At 44.8% G+C, this 25287-nt stretch overlaps 1 protein-coding gene across 1 annotated transcript in view; it reads left to right on the top strand.

Annotated features, from left to right (window-relative positions):
- slc6a3 (solute carrier family 6 member 3) overlaps positions 1 to 11494 on the top strand; it is a 145996-nt gene extending 134502 nt beyond the window's left edge. Inside the window, exon 16 of the mRNA XM_072509504.1 lies at positions 9771 to 11494. Coding sequence (XP_072365605.1) covers positions 9771 to 9794 — 24 coding nt within the window. The 3' untranslated portion in view covers positions 9795 to 11494. The remainder of the gene's footprint in view (positions 1 to 9770) is intronic.
- Positions 11495 to 25287: the final 13793 nt, after the last annotated feature.

The raw sequence follows: 25287 nt of genomic DNA on the forward strand, positions 1-25287 counted from the left end.
GATGGTACACACTGCTGCTACTGTGCGTCGGTGGTGGAGGGAATGAGTTTTTGTGGAAGGGGTGCCAATCAAGTGGATTGCTTTGTCCTGGATGGCGTCGAGCTTCTTGAGTGTTGTTGGAGCTGCACGCATCAGGCAAGTGGGGAGTATTCATCACATTCCTGACTTGTGCCTTGTGGACAGGCTTTGGGGAATCAGAAGATGAGTTACTCATCGCACGATTCCTAGCCTCTGATCTTCAGCATTGATATCGCTAGTCCAGTTAAGTTTCTGGTCAATGGCAACCCCAGGATGTTGATAGTGGGGGATTCAGGAAAGGTACTGCCATTGAATGTCAAGAGGTAATAATTAGATTCTCCAGCACAATTGTTCGCACTGTTGCTTCATAGCACCAGGGACCCGGGTTCGATTCCCGGCTTGGGTCACTGTCTGTGCGGATTCTGCACATTCTCTCCGTGTCTGCGTGGGTTTCCTCCGGGTGCTTCGGTGTCATCCCACAAGTCCCGAAAGACATGCTAGTTAGGTGAATTGGACATTCTGAATTCTCTCTCAGTGTACCTGAACAGGTGCCAAATGTGGCTACTAGGGGATTTTCGCAATAACTTCATTGCAGTGTTAATGTCAGCCTACTTGTGACAATAATAAAGATTATTATTGTTAGAGTCTGTCATTGCCTGGCACTTGTGTGGCACGAATGTTACTTGCTACTTGTCAGCCCAAGCCTGGATATTGTCCAGGTCTTGCTGCATTTGGACATGGACTGCTTCCTGTCTGTTGGGTTTGTGTGCAGGGATCAGAAGCCACAACCTCAGTGGATACCTTTCATCCCTGAGAATCCAGCCAGTACACCAGATGTGCCGGGTAGTGCCTTCTGCGATTAGGCTGCTCTAATTGAAACACGCACTCTCCTCCTTCACCTCCAATAGTTACTCCAGCTGCTGGAATTCCCCTGGCCTCTGCAAAGCCTCTCTGTGTGGCTGCATATCCACCTCTGGGCCACCCTCCTCCTCACTGTAGGAAGAATCAGGGTCTGAAAAAACTAAGCCCATCGCTAGAAAAATCCTTCACTGCCGTGAGGATCCCGTAACCTTTGTCTTGCGTCCAGTGACTTCTTGAGGGCAATTTTGAGCCTGTGTTAGCTGTCAGTGAGAAAGGCAATGCAGGTGGAAAATTCGGCAGGAATTGGAAAATTCTTTCTGGCGACATCATGATTTCTGATTTTCCAGGCCGCTCGCCGGCGGAGTGATGAGAAATCTGCTGCGGACGTCCAGGAACCTCATTTTAATACATCAACATATTATTACCAAACCCTCCCTCCGGGACCTCCTCACTCACTGAATATTCATTGGACATCACGCTGTGCGTGATTTATAACAGCTGTATGAAAATGAGAACCTGGTAACCTCACCTCCAAAGGGGATATCGGAGGTGAGTGTTCAGGTCGACATTATCCTCCAGGGTGCCAGTCACAGAGGGGCAGCGGAAAGGACATGGGGGACCCAGATCGCTTCAGCTCTGGACTGTGATGTGTTGGGTGTTCTGGATCACTAACAGGTCACCAACACTGGAAGTGGTGCAACTCTATTTTATTATAAGGTTAACTATATTAACCTACTTGAATTGTGGGTAAATGCAATACCAGCTTTATCTGTTGACCCTTGCCTAGTCCTAACCAGGTGATACACTCAGCACATGGTGAATGTCTGTGTTGCAGGCTGGGAGCTCTGTGCTCCGAGCTGGCTGCTACTAGAATGAGCAGGAACTCTCCTGTCCCCTGTCTTTATAGTGCGTGTGCTCTCACTGGTGATTGGCTGCGGTGTTGTGTATGCTGATTGGTCCCACTGCATGTCCATCAGTGTGTGTGTGTGTGTCTGCACCATAATATACTGGTGTATATTATGACAGACTGGGGATGGAGGGGGGGTTCAATCGCGGCATTTCAGGGGTTGGGTCACTGGCAGGCCTCAGCGGTCCTTTATGTCTGTGAGCCTCTAGTTTAAGGGGTCTGCCATCTGGTAAGCAGGCAGCGTTTCCAGTGTCCTCCTTGCTGGGCTTGTGGCAATATCACTGCTGAGGGATTGCCCTTCCAGAGTGACAGCTGGGTGGGAGCAGGATAAGCCATAGGGTCAGTACTGGGTGAAACTGTGAGGTTCTTGGGAGCGATCCCATGAGAGGTCAGGCTGCATGGGCAGAATGGGGGATTCTGACCAAGGGTGTTTTCCAGCCTCATGAGGTCTGAAGACCCCCGCACAAGGAGAGGGTGAGTGCAGTCAGAATGAACCCCCACACTCAGGCAGCACTATGAAGCTAGAGGGCAACAGTTGTATGGACGTTGAAGGCCACTGGTAATGGAGGCCAGGCTGTCAGGGATTAGTTTCTGGCTGGCTTGGCTGTTGCAGGTGGAAAGCTTGTTTAATCTACAGCCCATGTGAGCTGAGGGAGTGAGTGTTGCTGTAAATTATCAGACACTTTGACCGCTTTATTATTAAAATGTTTGACCCAGGTGCTCTTATTTGCAAAAGATCAACAAAGGGCAAACATAGGTTTGTGATTCAACTCAAATTTATTCACAAGTACAATAAATGAGTTACTCTCCCAAATTTCCCCAATATTATCTGTCCAAGTTACTAATACTACCTGTGCTGATGAACTTGATCGAGCTGCGTGACCAATCCTCTGAGACTCCATTGTCTCAGGGTCCGCGTCTGGGAAGATGGTTCTCACACGCCTCTTCCGTCCATCTCTGGTTTGCCGTCAAATCTTCTCCGTAGTCTCCGTCGGGTCTTCACTGAGAAGGGTCTCTGGGTGTCCCTTCTCAGCCCACTCTTTGTGCCCTTCCAGAGGTTTCTCTGGCCTTCAGCCAATGAGGTCACACTGGGCGCGGTTCACAACACCCAATTACGTTGCCGATTCCAACTCTGCAGGATAACAGGTTCTGACTGTGGTTTGATTTAATGTGTCCAATTCTGTGTCGGGCCTAAGATTCAGGCTGTTGGCCATTTTACCACAATGAGGGTGCCCACTGAGGATGAAGTTGACGGGCTAATTGCTGTCTTCACACAAATTAGGTGTGCCTCGCTTGCCACAAGGGGTAACCAGTTGCCTGATCAGTTTCCTGACCCTTCCTTGATGAGTAATTGTGCCAGTTATACAGTGAATGGTAGAACCCTCAAGAGTATTGACAGTCAGAGAGATCTAGGTCCACAGGTCCACAGGTCACTGAAAGGGGCAACACAGGTGGAGAAGGTAGTCAAGAAGGCATATGTCATGCTTGCCTTCATTGGCCGGGGCATTGAGTATAAGAATTGGCAAGTCATTTTGCAGCTGTATCGAACCTTAGTTAGGCCACACTTGGAGTATAGTGTTCAATTCTGGTCGCCACACTACCAGAAGGATGTGGAGGCTTTAGAGAGGGTGCAGAAGAGATTTACCAGGATGTTGCCTGGTATGGAGGGCATTAGCTACGAGAAGCGGTTGAATAAACTCAGTTTGTTCTCACTGGAACGATGGATGGTTGAGGGGCGACCTGATAGAGGTCTACAAAATTATGAGGGGCATAGACAGAGTGGATAGTCAGAGGCTTTTTCCCAGGGTAGAGAGGTCAATTACTAGGGGGCATAGGTTTAAGGTGCGAGGGGCAAGGTTTAGAGATGTACGAGGCAAGTTTTTTACACAGAGGGTAGTGGGTGCCTGGAACTCGCTGCCAGAGGAGGTGGTGGAAGCAGAGACGATAGTGACATTTAATGGGCATTTTGACAAATACATGAATAGATTGGAATAGAGGGATACAGACTCAGGAAGTGTCGAAGATTTTAGTTTGGATGGGCAGCATGGTTGGCACAGGCTTGGAGGGCCGAAGGGCCTGTTCCTGTGCTGTACCTTTCTTTGTTCTTTGTTCAAGTTAGCCAACATTACAATGCATGAGTGTGTCACAGATGTGGCACCCAATTTTTAACCTTTTGGAAGCGATGCTCCCAAGCATTGAACGCCAAGGCTCATACTTAAGTCTACATGACAGAGAGGTGACACAGATCTGGCCCCCAATGCGAGGTGTTGGGGTGAGGTCTCTCATCACTCACCCCATTCAAGGCGAGGGCGGGGGACATCATCTAGGTGCCCCATGAGGTTAGAATGCTGGTCCATTGAATGCATTTGACTGCCCTAACACCTCACACTTAGCGGGCATTAGGGACTGCTGAGGCCCTAAAAGTGCTTCATTCAGCTGGAGTTGAGAGGGGCAAATGTGAGGAAATGGCTATTGTGTGACAGGGAGGGAATGAGGCTCATTGAAAAGGTGCTTACATATGGGGAAGCACATGGGTGGATGTCCCAGATGATGAGAGGACTGAGGGTCAGGACACTGTTCGGAATCATTATCACTCACTTTGATGTCCTCTCCCTTTCAGTTTTTGATTTGAGAGAATCATGGAGCCAGTTGATGAGTCAATTATTTTGGCTGCTGTCGAGCAGCAGCAGAGACATTGAGGTGCCGCTGCACGTGGCCAGGACCAGTTGAGGGAGAGGCAGGACCCATTTATCTTCCTGAAGCAGGGTCACAGATGGTGGAGCCTCAGAAGAGACACTAGCAACCATGGGTATTCCAACATCGAACTACCTACCTCCAGATGTCAGGGGTCGAGTGCCGAAGACTGCATCTGTTTGGGGGGACAGAGTTGGCTCTACATGGACTGGGAAGTCACCCATTGCTCGTGGCCCCAGTGCTGGTCTGAACTTCAATGCCAACGGCTCATTTCAGGACAGTGCGGGTGGCCTGTACAGCATTTCCCAGTCTGCCATGCATAAGGGTGGCCACAGATGCACCTACTACTTTTGAAAGCACCTTTGTCACCCCCATCCAAAACCCCTGTAGTGCCGGGCATGACCAAAACATATGGGTATGATTCGCTGGGCTTCTCGAGCACCTCGCACACCTATCCTCCACCCCAAAAAATTTACCGAGCCGTGCTCCAGTCATATGCGCCCTGTGTAATACCTTAAACTGAATCAGGCTTAGCCTGGCACACGAGGACGACGAGTTTACCCTGCTTAGGGCATCTGCCCACAGCCCCTCCTCGATCTCCTCCCCCAGCTCTTCTTCCCATTTCCCTTTTAGTACATCTACCATAGTCTCCCCTTCGTCCCTCATTTCCCTATATATATCTGACACCTTACCATCCCCCACCCATGTCTTTGAGATCACTCTGTCCTGCACCCCTTGTGTCGGTAGCTGCGGGAATTCCCTCACCTGTTGCCTCGCAAAAGCCCTCAGTTGCATATACCTGAATGCATTCCCTTGGGGCAACCCATATTTCTCGGTCAGCGCTCCCAGACTCGCGAACTTCCCATCCACAAACAGATCTTTCAGTTGCGTTATTCCTGCTCTTTGCCACATTCCATATCCCCCATCCATTCCCCCCGGGGCAAACCAATGGTTGTTTCTTATCGGGGACCCCCCCAAGGCTCCAGTCTTTCCCCTATGCCGTCTCCACTGTCCCCAAATCTTCAGTGTAGCCACCACCACCAGGCTTGTGGTGTAGTTCCTCGGTGAGAACGGCAATGGGGCTGTCACCATAGCCTGTAGGCTAGTCCCCCTACAGGACGCCCTCTCTAATCTCTTCCACGCCGCTCCCTCCTCCTCTCCCATCCACTTACTCACCATTGAAATATTAGCGGCCCAATAATACTCACTTAGGCTCGGTAGTGCCAGCCCCCCCCTATCCCTGCTACGCTGTAAGAATCCCTTCCTCACTCTCGGGGTCTTCCCGGCCCACACAAAACCCATGATGCTCTTTTCGATCCTTTTTAAAAAAGCCTTCGTGATCACTGAAACACAAAGAGGAATCTCGGGAGGACCACCATCTTAACCGCCTGCACCCTCCCTGCCAGAGACAGGGATACCATATCCCATCCCTTGAAATCCTCCTCCATTTGTTCCACCAACCGCGTTAAATTTAACCTATGCAATGTGCCCCAATTCCTGGCTATCTGGATCCCCAGGTAACAAAAGTCCCTTGTCACCTTCCTCAACGGTAGGTCCTCTATTTCTCTACTCTGCTCCCCTGGATGCACCACAAACAACTCACTTTTCCCCATGTTCAATTTATACCCTGAAAAATCCCCAAACTCCCCAAGTATCCGCATTATTTCTGGCATCCCCTCCGCCGGGTCTGCCACATATAGTAACAAATCGTCCGCATACAAAGATACCCGGTGTTCTTCTCCTCCTCTAAGTACTCCCCTCCACTTCTTGGAACCCCTCAACGCTATCGCCAGGGGCTCAATCGCCAGTGCAAACAATAATGGGGACAGAGGGCATCCCTGCCTTGTCCCTCTATGGAGCCGAAAATATGCAGATCCCCGTCCATTCGTGACCACGCTCGCCATCGGGGCCCTATACAACAGCTGCACCCATCTAACATACCCCTCTCCAAAACCAAATCTCCTCAACACCTCCCACAAATAATCCCACTCCACTCTATCAAATGCTTTCTCGGCATCCATCGCCACTACTATCTCCGTTTCCCCCTCTGGTGGGGGCATCATCATTACCCCTAACAGCCTTCGTATATTCGTGTTCAGCTGTCTCCCCTTCACAAACCCAGTTTGGTCCTCGTGGACCACCCCGGGACACATTCCTCTATTCTCATTGCCATTACCTTGGCCAGGATCTTGGCATTTACACTTAGGAGGGAAATAGGTCTATAGGACCCGCATTGTAGCGGGTCCTTTTCCTTCTTTAAGAGAAGCGATATCGTTGCTTCAGACATAGTCGGGGGCAGTTGTCCCCTTTCCTTTGCCTCATTAAAGTTCCTCGTCAATACCGGGGCGAGCAAGTCCACATATTTTCTATAGAATTCGACTGGGAATCCATCCGGTCCCGGGGCCTTTCCCGCCTGCATGCTCCTAATTCCTTTCACCACTTCTTCTACCTCGATCTGTGCTCCCAGTCCCACCCTTTCCTGCTCTTCCACCTTGGGAAATTCCAGCCGATCCAAAAAGCCCATCATTCTCTCCCTCCCATCCGGGGGTTGAGCTTCATATAATTTTTTATAAAATGTCTTGAACACTCCATTCACTCTCTCCGCTCCCCGCTCCATCTCTCCTTCCTCATCCCTCACTCCCCCTATTTCCCTCGCTGCTCCCCTTTTCCTCAATTGGTGTGCCAGCAACATGCTCGCCTTCTCCCCATATTCGTACTGTACACCCTGTGCCTTCCTCCATTGTGCCTCTGCAGTGCCCGTAGTCAGCAAGTCAAATTCTACGTGTAGCCTTTGCCTTTCCCTGTACAGTCCCTCCTCCGGTGCTTCCGCATATTGTCTGTCCACCCTCAAAAGTTCTTGCAGCAACTGCTCCCGTTCCTTACTCTCCTGCTTCCCTTTATGTGCCCTTATTGATATCAGCTCCCCTCTAACCACCGCCTTCAGCGCCTCCCAGACCACTCCCACCTGGACCTCCCCATTATCATTGAGTTCCAAGTACTTTTCAATGCACCCCCTCACCCTTAGACACACCCCCTCATCTGCCATTAGTCCCATGTCCATTCTCCAGGGTGGGCGCCCTCTTGTTTGCTCCCCTATCTCCAAGTCTACCCAGTGTGGAGCGTGATCCGAAATGGCTATAGCCGTATACTCCGTTCACAGATGCACAATTCCTGAGGGCCCACATGTACATCTACTTGAACCAAAACCACGCCACCAGGGCCATGGGCTTTGCCTGCATAGCAGGCAGGATAGTTACATCTTGCAGCACTCACAGAAACCAGTTGTCTTTGAGGAAGAGCAGTGGATGGAGGGATGGATCCTCCGGGACAAAGGGTACCCACTCAAGAGGTGGCTGATGACACCAGCGCAGAGGCCACAAACACACGCTGAGACTCGCTACAATGGGGCTCATGCATCAACACACACGCCGGTCAAGCAGGCGATTGGACTGTTCAAGCTGTGGTTCTGGTGCCTGGACCAGTCATGGGGAGCTCTTCTGTACAGCCTCCAGAGGGTGTCCCACATCATAGTGCTCTGCTGCGTCTGCATAACCTGGCACTGCGGCGGGGAGAGCAGCTAGACCAGGAAGACATGGAGGAGCGCCCCTCTTCTCTCCACCTGTTCCTTCTCTGCACCTGCTGTGGATCTTCAGCTGTGAGGCGCTCACCAGTGAGTCAGCCTGCCTACTTGTTATCCTCACCGAGGTGTGAGTATCTGCATTGGTGGAGAGCGGGGGTAATGGCTGTTACACCTCCTCGATGCTTGTCTCTGAGATGTCTGCTCAGGTCTGTGTTGTCCAGAAGGCATGAGGATGGCCCGGGCTGGTCGCCTGATTGACCTGCAAGGGAAGTGAGTTCGGATTATTGCATCATGGGAGAACATGAAGCCATCGTGCACACCTCACGTGAGTTAATGTCTTGACGTTTCTCACAGGAGGCAGACTTAGCCTGGCTGCCCGGAAATTGTCATTCATCTGCTTCCGGCACTATTGTCCCATCCTCTTATTGATTGAGCTGACACTCACTATTGTGGCCACAGCCTCCCAGGAAAGGGTGTTGACCTTGGTTAATGGATGTCTGTGGAAACGCGGGTGGAGGATGTCACACCTCTGCTCCACACCATCCAGGAGCTTGGTGAGGGCTCCCCCTGAAAATCTTGGTGCTGACCTCCTGGCAGCATCTCCCCAACTGGACTTGGGACAAGTGCAGGAGAGATGTTTAAAAACAGCACCCCACTGATTGCAGAGATTGAGCGTGATCAGAGGCAACCTATCATGAGCGTGGCATCAATCACCTGGGGAAAAGCACTTTTTGCCAAAGAGACTCAATAATCGGTGGGTTTTCCTGTCATCAGCGGTGGCTGGATTCTCACTGAATCGACACTTTGAAAAAATACATTTAAGATTCCACCCCTTGTAACTTAATTTTCGGCAGCAGCAGCTGTCTTTGGCCCCACCCTCTGCAGAACCACCAAAGCTGATAGTATTTCTGCTCAGTTGAACACACAGGTACAGTTTCACAGCCTGACCATTTCAGGCCCCATTGATGCCACTGGTTGATTTCTGACCTCATTGCACTGGGCAGGTCCATAAAATCCTACTCCACTGGCTCCTTAGTTATGTTGATTGCCTTCCCGCTTCATTCACTATCCCATCGATCCGCAACGCCAACCACCTTTGTAAAAAGTGAGTAATGGTGGGAAATGATTGTGGAGCCTGCGAGTCTTGGGCCTGTGCTATTTTATTGCCTCTCCGCCTTCAAGCCTGCCTTCATGGAGTCAGTAAAATTCTGCCTATGGTGGAAACCCCATTCCACCAATGGTGGGGAGGAGGAGACTATTTCAATGGGAAAACGCACCAGCAAAAATGCCATTTTGTGACACCCGTTGAATTCTCCCTCCTCTCTGGCTCTCCCAGTGCCAAAAACGCTTGTGAAAATTCCCCCCCACTAAATGGCAAGGCCACCCCTCCAAAGGACAAGACAAGACTTGACTTATACAAAGCGATGGAGGGTAAACAAGTGCAAAGACAACTATGTATCGAGCTCCACAGAGAAAGAGGGAACCAAAAGAGTAGAAAACAAAAGAGAATAGAAAGAAATTCTTCCTGTACATGTTCTCTTTAGTCATCAATCAGAGGAATATTTAAGCACAGAAAGTTTTTTAAAATTCTGTCTATAACTTACAGCAAATCCTATAACTTACACAAAATTATGTTTCTCTGCAAGCCACAACTCAGTACGCAAAGGTAAAATTAAAAATATTAAAAATGTGGGTTTTTTCTTTCTACAGCTGCGCCATTGGCTCATGGTGTGAAAACATGGCACGAAGAAAAGCAATTGGAAAATACAGACAAAATGGGGCCATAATGAAAATATCAGCTCCCACAACGCAAGCGAAGTATGACAAAACAGCTCAGAAAGTTCTACTTTAAAAAATGAAAACGTGAAATATGTTGTGTAAGTGATGCTAAATGTACTGTGACAGGACATACTTCCATTTCTTTGACACTGCGAGCTGCATCAGTCAAAACGAAATGGAAGATGTTTCTATTTTCCATGCTATAAATTGAATGAGCACTATCAAAACGGAAGAGTTTAGAACAGTGCCAGGACTTAATTTAAGAACTTTTAATTTACATTAACAGGATTATTTAGTTTCAACTGTTAAATGAAAACTTAATACTTCATTTATTTCTACCTTAAATAACTAATCGAGAATGTTAGCGTGCAAAATTTTCATTCTGTTCATTAGATTAAGATACAATACAAATTCAAGGATGACTACTTTTGATGCGTCATTTGTCATTTGTCCGAACTTTGATTTTGAGAGCGACGGGGCTTTTGGATTATTCTTGAATTGGAATTCGGCCCATTTAACAATATGGTGTATCTTTTTAAATAAATAATCTTAAAAGACATGTCATATGTTCTATTGATAATGTTTACTAGAGCCTACCAAAATCAGAAACTAATTAAGTATGGGATCAAAGTTGTTGATATTTGTTGATATGTTGATAGGTGATTGAAAATTGTTGATATTTAAATTGCATAAAAGACGTGTAGTGAAGTCTTGTAGGTCAATCTTGGATACGTTGAATAACTTGATACGTTTTTTTTTTTGGCCTTTTCCATGTCACTAAAGTAACATTTTATTTCAATGTATTAAAATTAGCATTGATGTATCAAAGAAATCTAATGGTTCTACAGATTCAACTACCCACAGCACAGTCTTGCTGGACTATGATCCCAAGTCGTCATATGCACTGCACTGTGTTAAAACTCACCCAATTTATCACAGTTATAAATTCCTGGTGGCTTGACCCTCCCAACCCCCGCAAAATGCTCTGTGACATTACCCTTGCTCTCTCCTTTCATCTACTCACACTCCGTGTGAGACCAGGCGTTGGTGGAATATCGAGCCAGATTTTGCTGGGGTCTCTCATGGCGTGCCCAGTTAGACATGTTAGTGCATGTTTAGCTTAAAAACAATTTTTCCACAAAGTTGCTGGAAGTGCGAACTGTCAACAATGCAGTGTGGGTCTCAGGGTACCTGCACCTTAGTTAGTAACAGGACAGACAGTGAATCTCTTTAATCAATGTGATTAATAGAGTAAGAAATAAACAGGGGAAGGACTGAGAAGAACTGTGAAACTGAGTGGGCGAATTCAAAGTTAAATCCAATGCAGGAAGAGAAATAGAGGAAAAGAAACATTGGATTAAAAAAAAAGATGAGCGAGACAATGAAAAAGTAAGAAACCAAAAATTTTAATTTAAAATTTGATATTTTTAAAATCTTCTAAACAAAATTCACAACCTGAAGAATGAGACTCCACACTTAAAGTTGTTCACTTTACGAGCAAGACGTTGATTGGGGGCAGACATTGTTAAAAGGGTGTTTGCTTTGTACACTTGTGGGGTATGAACATTGCTGATATGGCCAGCCTTTATTGCCCATCCCTAATTGCCCTTGAGAAAGTGGTTGCAGTGAGCTGTCTTTGTGAACTGTTGCAGTCCATGTGGTGTAGGTGCACCATTGGGCTCTTCGGGGGGTGGGGGGGGGGGGGGGGGGGGGGCGTGGAGGGGGTTGTAATGGAGTTCCAGGATTTTGACCCAGCAACAGTGAAGCGGTATAATTCAAAGTCGGGGTGTTAAGTGGTTTGGTGGGGAGCTTGCAGGTTCCTATGCATTTTCTACCCTTGTCCTTCTGGGTGGTAGAGATTGAGGGTTTGGAAGATGTTGTCAAAGCAGCCTAGGTGCATCGCCGCGGAGTATCTTCTAGATGGTAGAAACTGCTGCCACTGTGCGTTGGTGACAGAGGGCGTGAATGTTCACAGTACACTGTTAATTACTAGGCATAATCTTCTGTGATGAGTTTAATGGGCAATAAATGTGCAGATGTAGCAACTTCATGAAAACCATGGGGCAGTTAAGGGTAAAACGCCACTTTCATTATTTGATCAACAATTTGTGACAATTTACAATTTGCAGAGTATCTCTTCTTTGCAACAAGTTGCTGACTAATTTGAGTGTTAATAATGGTGAAGATTGTTACTTTATCTTCAAAATCTGGCCCAAGCTGATTTCTGTGGCTGGGTTTGGCTGTTTGAATTTGGTTAACCCAGCATCAGGGGGAACTCTGGGTTTCAGTGTTGTTCTCCCACCGGTGATTCTCTCCATTTTCTACGATATAGAGGCTGCCACACTGAAACAGACAAATCCAAATGTTTAGGAAGGAATAGTGTTGACTCTTCTATTAGCTGACTTTGCACTAACCATTGCACACACTGACTGAGGATTGGAGGGAATACACCTGCAGAGAGGGAGAGCAGCACTAGAAAATAATGGGAGGGCTGGTTATCAGTTATAGTGAATGAGTTGGATTTATTTAAAATATTTTTCACATATGTATAGAAGCCTGAAACAGCAGGACACTAACTAGTTCTAGTTATATCTGAAAATATCAATGTCTTTTGTCTTTCCGTACATTTTGATTCTGCTGTATCCCAAAAGTAATAGGCACTGTGTTATGTCGCAAGTCTTCAGGACTTGAGATATTCTGAGCCATGCAGCTAATGGCCGGAATTCTCTGGCAGTACAGCCCCACTCGCGGATTTCCCAGTGGCTTGGGTTGGCTACAATGGGAAATCCCATTGACAAGCAGCGGGAATAGAGAATCCCGCCGCGAGCAAATGGCACGCCACCAGGAAACACGCGGCTGGGGAACTGGAGAATCCGGCCCAATATTTTTACAGTGAAGGTGAATGAGTATTCTATTTATGTAAGGATTTTCAACTTTTTAAAATCAGCATCAGCATGCTGAGTAAGACTGTTAGCTTTATACATATGTTGCTTCTCCGAATTTCTGGCAGACACTGTTTGATAAGAGTTGATTGTGACTATAAATTTCATTTTATTCTTCTCATTTTTTAAAGCAACCATAAAGCCTATTCATGTTAGAATGAAACAGTATGACCAGCCTTAATGCCACCCTTAGTAAGTACGACCAGCCTTAATGCCACCCTTAGTAAGAGATTGCTAGATGCAGAGATGTCCCAGTAATAATCAACATGGCAGAAAAATCATTGTTTCTAAATTCTGTAGTATTTGAGTCAACAGAAGAGGGAACGAGTTACTGAATCCAGCAGAGTCAATCTAAATTAGAGCAGCTACAATCACTCCTTTAGTTATTAAATGGGAAACAAGTGCCTAGGTTTAAGAAGTAATCTGATTTTGTAATCCGAGAAGGCAACTTCACTACTGAACGTGCCCCCATGGGCAGCACTGACACTGAAGGAAGCTGATGGCAGTATCCACAGGCCACATTGAATGGACTCTGAAACCCAGCTGTCGTCCCTAAATGGACGAGATATCAGTCTCCCTATCATAAGCTGGAGTCACATTCATTGTCATTGTAAAACCTGGGAACTAGACCACTGAATCTCACCTTAAAGTACACAAATAATCTGACGCAGAAATTGGATTGGAGAGAGGCTTTTAAAGTGTGAAGAAACCTGACTTAAGCAAAAATGCGCAGGAATTCTTAAGTTGGAAAATCAGGTGGAAGCAGCTCCAATTTCAACCACTTATAAAATACCTCTTCAAATTCCTCTACACGTTTTGTGCCTCTCTGCAATTTAGCAGGTGAACTTGAAGTGAGATTTATAAAGGGCAGCAGCCACCAAAGTCATCTGCAGAAGGCAGAACTGCAGACCCACCAACCATAGCACCCCCTCCATACATGACCCCCACCCTGTAACTCATCTCCAGTAATTATCTCTGGCTTGGCATCAAGCGACTATCCTAGACCTCGGGTGGGAAACCTACTGACAGCCGGAATTGGGGATAATTGCCCGATTATATACCCTAATTGGCACCCACCACAGCCGGATGAGTAGCTGTTGCAACTGGTGGCCCAACGCTGTGAATAGCACATGGGGTGGGAACATGTCAGTGAGCCAGGCCTACACAATTCCATCAAAATTTCCATGTCCACTCTGCCTCCCAAGCCATTTCCATGAGCCCAGGAAAGTTTAGCCCCATGTCCGATTTTCGAGTGCTTCTCAGAGTGTCAAACCACAGGTCCTCACACCACAGCACCCATATCCCAGTAAAGACTTCTCTGATTGGGTCTGTCATTTCCTTATATGTCACTATGACCAAGGAGGACATGGAACAGAGGAGAATTAGGCTGCATTATGGGATTCAACTGCAACATAATGCAATCCTGTGCCATTGGAGGGATTTTCGAGTCATAGAGCTTTACAGCACAAAAAGATGCCCTTCGGCCCATCATGTCTGTACCCACCATCAAGCACCTAGCAGAGCGCACTTACAAACGAGGCTGTAGAACAGCTCTGAAACCTTTACTAGACCAGTAATCATTTTCAGTCGTGGCTCCTAACTCCGACAGAACAGAACAGCAGGTACGTGGATCGTGCTCCACTGGCATATGAATTAAAGTTCAGATGTTGGACAGATCAGGAGAGGCCCTGCACTTTCGTCCCACCTAAATCTCACAAAGGTCATTGTGACCCGTTACCTATTGCACAGCTTTGTCTTACAAAGAAGCAGATAGAAGTGGGAGGCACTGGCAAAATCATTGGCAAAACCATTGGCAAGGAAGACGAATGAATCCCAGCCTAAAATCATGTCTGCTGATCCCCAAGTTCTTCATTTAAGTACAATGCACAACAAGCATCTTTACATTTTCCCAATAATTGGACCTACATCTCCACCATTGTCCTCTGATCTGCAACAAATACAATGATAACAATCAAATTCTCTTCTGAGGCCTTATTCTATGTCATCCTAAATGAATGTTCTGGACACAACTGAAATAAAAGAAACTCATTTTGCTCCCCCTATTATTACGAGGTGCATATGTGCTCAGTGTGTCTCAAAGACCAAAATCAATACAGTACAGGAACAGGCCCATCGGCTCTCCAAGCCTGTACCGGTCATGATACTAACCTTTGCCGAAACCCTCAGCACTTCCTTGTGCCGTGTCCCTCTATAACCATCCTATCCATGTGTTTGTCAAGATGTCTTTTGAACGCCGTTAACGTATCTGCTTCCACAACCTCCCCTGGCAACGCGTTCCAGGCACTCACACCCTCTGCGTAAAAAACCTGCCTCGCACATCTCCTCTAAACATTGTCTCAAGCAAATGTTTTCCCTTCCTAAAAGCATGTGCCAATTGTGGTGGAGGTGTTCCAGTACATTCTTATGCTGGGTCAGACGATGGTCTTGCAACTGTTGGAGTGATATGTGATGCTGTGGTATTCACCTTTTCATGTGACCCTGTCACAGGGCAGCTCTACTGATAGCAACTGAAGATTGTTTTAATTATAACACAAACTCATTTTTCTTATTTTGTCTTCTTTTATTAATATTAAATAGTTTTACATAATACCAATTTAAATGCTTTTTCAATCTTTCTTCACCACCACAAAAGAAAAGTTCTGTCCATTGACAGAAAAGGCATGAAAATCACAGTTACAAATTCAAAATAAAAAAACAAAATTTTCTCCTCTTCAGAAAAATACAACAAAGCCTTTTATTAATATTTAAGTTGCTTACGTTTTAAGATTCAGTTCAACTATCTCTTTAAAATCAAACTCAAATTATAATGATGGAAAACAAAGAACCCGCTACAGTAAAGGGTGTTTATGTTCCCTTTGCATCACCGATGAAAGTGTAAAGGGACAGTCTGAGGAACAGTTAATGTACAGATGTGTCTGAGGAACAATAGTTTATTTTTAATTTAACAGCACTTTTATGTGTGCACTGCCAATGTTTGATGATAGTGCCCACCCAAGGTTGATGTGACACTGTTGTATGTGAATTATGTACTTTTGGTTTGTGAATTGTGTACATACCCAGTTTTTTTTTTAATGTGCTGAATATTCCATGTTATTTCAGGCTTTTCTGATACATGTTGCAGATTTCAGTGTCTTGATAATCTATACAGTAAAATAATTGCTGTCAGTTTCCTTTTCGGTTCTTGTATTTCAGTACTGCAGTAAAAGGCTTGTCTCATTTACCAGGTAATGAAGAATAGTAACTTGTAATAACCAAAAATGATAGGAAACTACAAAATAAACATTTATGGACTTCAAAAGATTTCTGGAATGTCATGATTATTGATGCAATTATTTTGTGGTTTTTTTAAATTGTCTTTATTGTCACCACACTACTTATCATAGAATCATAGAATTTACAGTGCAGAAGGAGGCTGTTTGGCCCATGGAGTCTGCACCGGCCCTTGGAAAGAGCACCCCACTTAAGCCCACACTTCGAACCTATCCCCGTAACCCAGTAACCCCACTTCACCTTTTTGGACACTAAGGGCAATTTAGCATAGCTAATCCACCTAACCTGCACATCTTTGAACTGTGGGAGGAAGAGTGTAGAGCTGGGGGTGTAGGCAAGGATAAATATCCTGCTCCAGAATAGTAAGGTCCAGGGTTCTGGAGTTATCCGGGATGTTAGCTTCAGACCTCATTGTAATATAGTCAATGTTGCGCAACTGTCTCCTGGTAAAAGCATGAATGAAGTCTAGAGGACATTTAATCATAGCTGACCTCAGAGATAAGGAAGGTTGAGGATGCCCTTTTCAGGCATCTTCATCCTTACCTTATATGGTGGTCAGCAAACATCCATCCAGAATTATGCACGTGCTTTCTGACCTCACTTTGAAGCACCACATGGCCCAATTCCTAGGCCAATATTACATTAAATTAAATGACATTAATGGGCATTCTTTATCCAATCTTTCGGAGATGTATTTGAAAGGATTTACATTTCTAGTCTTATGTTCTTTCTTTAAAATAGTCTCAAATAAATTTCATTCAATATATTTATTAGTCTCCAGGTATAAGTGCAGGTACAAGTGAGCTACTTTTGCATCAGCAGAGTTGGTAGGTTCTTGGTGTACAGGACTAAACTTTAAAGTTTGCAGATTATATAAAATCTGAAAGCATTGTGAACTGCAAGGAGGACAGTGTAGAACTACAAAGGGACAGAGACAACTTAGTGGAATGGACAGGCAGGTGGCAGATGAAGTTCAATGCAGAGAAATGTCAAGTGATTCATCTGGTAGGAAGAACATGGAGAAAGGGTACAATTCTAAAAAGGGTGCAGGAGCAGAGGGACCTGGGTGTAAAGAATAGTGTCTGATACGTTCTGGTGCTTGGCCAGTCGGAATAAGTGCACCAGAGAACGTCTAGTTCATGACTAGTTAAATGTTTATTGTTAAACAATAATATGGTTAGATAACCTTAAGAAAATGATCAAAATCTACTAACTATGAGAAATTATCTCAGAGCTACTACAAATGTGACTATCCACTACGACGACCATCTCCAGGCTCTCTTGAGGTAACAGTGTCACATGGGGGGTTGTTCGCTCCTGCCACCTGCTGTTTGGAGGTCATATCTATCACTATTTATATGATTGCTTATGCATATCATCAGTGTCCTGGGGTTTATTAGTGGAAGCATAGAGTTCAAGAGCAAGGAGGTTACATTGAATTTGTGTAGGTCACTGGTTTGGCTTCAGTTAGAATATTGTGTTCAGTTCTAAGCGCCGCTCTTTAGGAAGGATGTGAAGGCATCAGGAAGCACGGGAGAGGGGAGGGATTTTCCATGCAATGTTTGTGGTGGTGGAGGCGGCTCACCATTTGCTGGTGGCGGAATCTTCTGGCCCCATCAGTCAATGGGGTTTCCCGTTGAATGCACCCCTTGTGAAACCCATGGAGAGGGTGCGCAATCAGCGGGACTGGAAGATTCAGCCGGTGTTGATGGCCGGAAAGTCCCAGCCAGGGTGTGTAAAAAGATTCATGAGAATGGTTACAGGGATGTGGAACTTCAGCTATGAAGCTCGATTGGAGAGATTAGGCTCTTCTCCTTTGAGAAAAGGAGGTTGAGAGAAGATTTGACAGAAGAATTCAAAGTCATGAAGGATCTGAACAGAGTAGAGAGGGTGAAACAGTTCCAACTCGTGAAGAGATGGAGGGGGCAGAGATCTTAAGAAATTAGCAGATGAAGGAAAAGTGATGGGAGGAACGTTTTTACATGGTGAGAGTTTAGGGTTTTAGAATGCACTGCCCAAGAGTGTGGAAGACGCAGTTTCAATTGAAGCATTTAGAAGGGAATTAGAATGTTATCTGAGAAGGAAGAATGTGCAGAGTTACGAGGAGAAGGTGGGGAATGGAACTAGGCAAGTTGCTCATTCAGAGAGCTGCTGCAGACACAATGGGTCAAAAGGTCACATTCTGCATTTTAACAATTCTGTGAACATGGACACACCATGTCCCATTGTCACATCCATTACTAGTAGCCACCTCTATCGACACCAGCAATGCTAGGTCACGAATCATGACTTCTGTGTCCTAAAATTGGCGAACACAAATATCTATCCAGTAGAGTTTTCAACTCCTACGTTTCTTCAAATCGTTTTCTTCCTATCATTTGTGCCCTCTCCTAAAATTGCTAAATCGTACATTCCACAAGTGCCTGTCAACCTCTGGTAAATGTAGTGATGCAGATTAATAAGGACATAAAAAACACTGGGTTTTTTTTCTTGATGGATGGAATTGGAAAGTTGCTAAATTATGCTAAACTTGCATAAAACCTTAGACTAATCGAGAGTATTGTGTAGACGTCTACTCACCATATTATAAAAAAATACAGAACACGGGGGAGGATGCAAAAATCATTTATAAGGATAAAAAAAACAGACATTTGAGGTTATACCCATTAGGCACGAATGAACTGGTTGGATCTCATTTTTCTTGAAAAGAGAAGGCGGAGGGTGACCTAATATTATGATAGAGCAGAAACAGAGAGAATAATTGTGTGGCAGAGCAAAACTAGAGCTATCAATAAATCAAAGAATTTAGAAGAAATTTCTCTACAAAGGGAATAATGAGAATGTGGAACTCAATGTGAAAGGGAATGGTTAGGTGATTAGTTTAGGTGTATTTAAGGAAAGGCCTCGCTTTCTCAACGTTGCCCCTCGCCTGAGGTGCGGTGATCCTCAGGTTAAATCACCACCAGTCAGCTCTCCCCCCCTCAAAGGGGAAAGCAGTCTATGGTCATCTGGGACTATGACGACGCTACCTTTTACCTTTATTTAAGGAAAGGTAGACTATAAGCAAGAAGGGAATGGAGGATTGTGCTGATGGGGAGCCAATGAAGAAGAAAGCTCAAGTGGAGCATATGAACCAGAATGGACTTGTTGGGCAAAATGTTGCTGTGTTGTATATTCTGTGCAATTTTGCACAATTCATATGACCTTATGCACTGTGTATTTCTTAGAATAATATCCAATTAGCTAGCCCATAGGTTGCAGATTTACATTCACAGGAAATTTGATCCAGCTATGAACATGTGTAAAATGCATTGGAAAAAACCCTCACATCTCTACAAGTCTCTGTTTGATAGCAGAACAATGACAGATTAAATTTAGTTGAGACAATTGTAGATTGAACAATGAACAAATTTGTCTCCAAGCCATTCACAATCCAGACTTTGAACTATATCACTGTTCATTCACTGTCATTGGATCAATATCCTGGAACTTCCTCCTAACAGTACCATTGGGTGTACCTGGCTTGAGGGACTGCAGTGGTTCGAGGGCAGCTCACCACCACCCTGTTAAGGACATTTAGGGATGGGCAACAAATACTGGCCTTGTCTGCAATACCCACATCCCACAAAATCATTTTAAAAATCTGTAGGTGCAGAGAACAGTTACAAGGTTGATTCACAGTTTCTGGAGTCTGAGTTGGAACGAAAGACTGGAGATGTGTAGATTTTCAATTTAGAAGGAGAGCACCCAGAGGCACTCTTCTAAAGCTATTTGTGATTGTTCAGGATATAAATGGACATAAATTAAAATATTGCATTAAATTAAACTGCATTAATTTTGCATTAAGCAAAAATAGATTGACCTTGGATTGCCCATCCACAGATTACTGAAGGCAGGTCAGGTAAATAAGGTGGTTTAGAAGGCATAGAGGATTCTTTCCTCTATTGGCTGAAACATACATTATAAACGCAAGGAAGTTATGCTAAAACTACATCAATAGTATTGTCTACAGTTCTTTTTACTGGAAGGATGTGATCATACTGTACCAGAGAGAGTTCAGATATGATTTACCAGGATGTGTCAGGAATGGAAATATTAACTATGATGAAAGATTGAACAGGCAGGAATGGTTTCCTATTCAACGGAAGAGCTGGAGCGAAGATGTGACGGAGGTTCATAACACTATGAGGGGCCAAGATAGAATGGATAGAAAGGACCTATTTGCTCTAGCGGAGAGGTCAATAATTAAGGGGAGTAGATTTCAAGTAATTCTAGCAAGATTAGAGGTGAATTGAGGAAAGCTTTTCCCTCACCCAAAGTATGGTGGTTGTCATAAAGTCATAAACTGAGAGGGTGGTAGGAACAGAAACCTTCATTATGCACTTGAAGTGCTGCCCCGCTGGCCCACTGAGGCTACATTTACCTCACTTGCACTGACAAGTTGAGAAAAAAGAGATCGGGCACATTTTAAAATGTTGCCCCGATCTCGCGACCCCCTAAGCCACCCCACCATGGTCTCCAGAACCCCCAACTTACCTATCAGGGGGTCTTCGAACCCACCTCACCTCATAAGGGCAGGGCACCCCCAGGCCCTATCCCTGGCATGGGCAACTTGGCACCTGGGCATGATGGCACAGTCAGCCTGGCAGTGCCCCTGCCAGCCTTAAGGTGCCACCCAGGCAACATGGCCGTACCAGGGTGGCACTGCCATGGTGTCTGGGTGGTACTACCAGGGTGACACTGCCAGGATGCCCAGGTGGCAGTGCCAAGGTGCCAAGATGGCAATGCCAAGGTGCCCAGGTGCCAGTAGCAGTTCCAGAGTAGTACCTCCGCGAGCCCAATCACCCAGGGGGCCTCCGGTGGCCTGGAAGACCTCCCCACCGCTATGGTGTTGTTAGGCCTGGTCTAACACCATGGTGAGGTCTCCCAGGCGTAGGCTTTTGATCCCAGGCCTTGTGATAATTGGGCGCAGACATATTTAAATAAACCTAATGACTCATTTAAATATTTTAATCTGGAGGAATTCCGAGCGTCGCAAATCTCTCGAGGTTCACCCACACTTACTGAGAGGGTGGTAGGAATAAATCCCTTCATTATGCACTTGAAGTGCTACCCTGCTGGCCCGCTGAGGCTACATTTACCTCACTTGCACTAACAAGCTGAGAAAAAAGAGATCGGGGCACATTTTTAAATTTACTGTGGCCTTGGGAAGTTTCTCCCTGGTATCTCCCGTGATTCACCTAGCATGTCCGGATCTACACCAGGCGCAACACGGTGGTAGAATTGCGCGCGACATTTCCCTATCCCTATTCCCCACATAGCAACCATCATGTCCTGTGCGATTAGTCCATTCCATTTATAATACAAATCTTTATTGTCACAAGTAGGTTTACATTAACACTGCAATAAATTACAGTGAAAATCCCCTAGTCGCCACATTCTGGCGCCTGTTCGGGAGAATTCGGGAGAATTCAGAATGTCCAAATTATCTAACAACACGTTTGTCATTTATATGCTCCCTGAAGAAGTTGTGTGATCTTCATTTTCAGGAAGGGATGGATTATTTACTGATTGTTGCAATACACTCTACACACAAGAAACCCTTAAAAAAAACCTAAGCCATTTGAACTCAGGAATTCTTTCATATACATTTTTGCATATGTTTTCATTATTATATTTCCATTATTTTTCACAGAAATATGAACATCTTAGCAATTTTAGAAAAATTGATAAAAACAGACAAAATACATCTTGATATTTTTGGTCAAAATCTTTTGATATATTTAAATTGAAGGAGAGAAAAACTTAAATGCCCAAAATGTTACAAAAAAGGAATAATTTATATCAAACCTTCTCACTCTGAATTAGTTAACTTTGTTATTTGCTCTGATGGAAACTGAGTGGTGGGGATGGATAGGGAAGATGCTTTGCTCAGTGGCTATGTCATGCAACACAACAGCTGATCCCCCTCTTGATAATAATAAGCAACAGAGTCCTTCACACAAAAGGGACAATAAACCTTTAACAGGCAAGTGAAGTGGGGGACAGCTGAACTGGAAGGTAGCAACACTAAGGTCTGCATATCTTTGAGCTGGATGTTTGGTGGGGGTGGGGGGTGGGCGGCTGGGGGTGCGGGGGGTGCGCACGGGTAGTGGGTGAACATTTTGGGCAAAAATAAGAGCTCAGTACTCACCCAAAAGCAGGACCAAGTGTACAGATGAGCCATGGAGCATATGTGAATGTGAGTGTGAGGCCAACAATGGCCAGCAAACCATAAGGATTAAAGGCAAGTCTAGAGAAAATATTTTGAAACTTACAATTTGAAGTTCTCAAGAGAAAAGCCGTTGTTTGAGAAAATGTTACTTTTTTGAGAACAGTATCATCAATCATACATGTGTGAAATCTGAAATCTGATGTATTTTTCTTAAAAACAAATGATGAAACTGTTTTGAGCCCAAGAACACTATTAAAAATGCTAATGAATAAGGGAGGACACAGCTGTTCACACAGTAACACTGAATAACACCAGAGATTATTCATTTTACTATCAATTGTCATTATAATTGTTACCTACTAAATGCTTTTTAAAAAATTGCAGTGCAATTGTCCAATCATAAGCACTGTGAGTCTACCACAATAAATGGCTCAATATTGATATCTCTTTTTCCTAAAATCAATTCATTTTACAGACAGTAATATTCTTGTTGCAAGGGGTATTTATTTTAAAACCTCATTTATTATTTTTCCCGTTTTCAAGGTGTTCAAGTATCACTCACCATCCGGAAATTCTCCCAGCTTATACCAGTCTCCCTCTGTAGCTCCAGCAGGACACTGGTGAAACTCCAGGGAAATGGGGTAAATGGCAATGTTATTGAGGGAATAAAACTCCATGCCCCATTATCTTAATTTAAGAACGATGTGGAGATGCCAGCATTGGATTGGGTGAGCACAGTAAGAAATTTTACAACACCAGGTTAAAGTCCAACAGGTTTGTTTCGAATCACTAGCTTTCGGAGCGCAGTTCCTTCATCTGGTGAAACCTGAGGAAGGAGCAGGGCTCTGAAAGCTAATGATTTGAAACAAACCTGTTGGACTTTAACCTGGTGTTTTAAAACTTCTTATTTAAATTAAGAAAGTAAATATATAAATGGCTATGATCCTCCATTCGATGTTGCAAGGAAATGCATAAGAAGTGCAGTTTGGGTTGAATTCCTCATGACTGGGCTGGCTATTCACTGCCTTGATTCCCTTTAGTTGCAATTGGCCTCTCCTCCCTGTGGCCTTGTAATCCTATCACACTGGGAGTAACGGACAACCCCAAACTTTCCTCCACCATTACCCACGTCCATGGAGTTGTTCCCATATTCTCAATCCTTACTATTGTTATTGGATGCGCAAAATTCATGGACTTGTTTTAGTCCAAAATTAAGGCTATTTTTCGCTACTCGCCCTCTGCAGTTTCACCATGACTCCCTGTCCCGTGGATCATTTCATATGAACATACAAACATATGAATTGGGAACAGGAGTAGGCCACTCGGTCCTTCGAACCTGCTCAGCCATTCAATAATATCATGGCTGATTTGATTGTAACTTCAGCCCCTCATTCCTGCCTACCCTCGATAACTTTTCACCTCCTTGTTAGTCAAGAATCTATCTCCTTCTGCTTGAAACATTCAAAGACTACTTCCATCGACTTTTGAGGAAAATAATTCCAAAAACACACGACCATCTAAGTGGAAAATATTCTTATCTGTCTTAAAAGGGTGACCCTTTATTTTTAAACGGTGATCCCTAGTTCTAGATTCTCCCACAAGAGGAAACATCCTCTCCACATCCACCTTGTCGAGATCTCTTTCCAATCGCCTGCTCGACCAGCATGCGCATTGAAGCATCAGACTCATTGCAATGAGTCTCCGCAGTGTTTGTGGTCTTTGCACTAGTCTCATCAGCTACCTCCTGAGTGCGTACCCCTTGTCCCCAAGGAGCCATCCCTCCATCCCCTGCTCGCCCTCAAAAACATCATAGACACTCCCCAAGAAACAGGCACACATCGGCATTCTGTGTATCGTGTGGTCACAAACGAGTTGCATGTTGCGGGAGTAGAATCCCTTACGGTCCACAAATGGCGCCACATGATGGTATGGAGACCACAGTGCCAAGTGGATACTGAATCTCAAACTCTGTGCAGGCATGCCCTGGCGGCCTGGCTCATTTGGTCCCGGTCCAGGTTTATATACATGTGGACCCTTACATAAAGGGCATCTGGAACTTCCCTATGCCTTTGTGTGAGGCTGACTGGGAAATGCCACACATGTCACTCGTATTACGATCCTGGACCAGACCCCAACAGTGGCTAGGGTACTGGACAGAAACCCCAATATTTCATTTTAATTTTGTCAGACTGTGAGAAAAGGATACCTCGCTGCAGGAGTGACTGCATAAAGAAATAGGGACATGGTATATTAAAACAAACTTTATTACTAACACAGTATTAAAATATCTTCAACATCACACAAGAAAATAGCTTACAATTACCGCTTAAACAATGCAAATCAATACAGTGACACAATAACCCTTAACTGCTATCTTTATTTCAACTCAAACCACCTCAGACCCCAATCCACTTTTAAATACAGTTAGCACTCAGGAATACTTACTATACAGAAATGTTTTGAATGCTCCACTTTGAGAAAGAGAGATCATTTGAGACTGCTTTAAAGAAAGAGACCTGACCCCCTGTCAGAATAATTTAGCATCTTTGGCTGTATTTCTTCAGAAAATGTCCTCAGTTTGCCTTACAGAAACAAACTAAAACAGAACCTTAACACTTGCTTCAACCCCTGGCTTCTCCCATTGATTATATCACCTCAGTAAACTGAGCATAGTGTCTCTAATTAACTACTCCTCAGGGAACCCTTTAATACAAATAAAAATCCTTTAGCCCAAACCTTTTATGATGCTTTAATTGCACCTCTGGCTCCTAAAGCCTAGCTGTCTTCCAAACCAGGATTTTTAAAATAACTACCACAACAGTCATATTGACATTAACCCAGGCTTTTAACTCTTACTGCACCAAATACAACAATATATCTGTGACAGGATTCTCCATTAACTGACGCTGAAATCGCAAAACGCGATTCGACGGAGAATAGGTTCTGACGCCAAAATCGCGCAGGGGCGCCAATTTGACGCTAAATCACAATTCTCCGTCAC

Source organism: Scyliorhinus torazame, chromosome 6, assembly GCF_047496885.1.
Source record: "Scyliorhinus torazame isolate Kashiwa2021f chromosome 6, sScyTor2.1, whole genome shotgun sequence".
Lineage (NCBI taxonomy): Eukaryota > Metazoa > Chordata > Chondrichthyes > Carcharhiniformes > Scyliorhinidae > Scyliorhinus > Scyliorhinus torazame.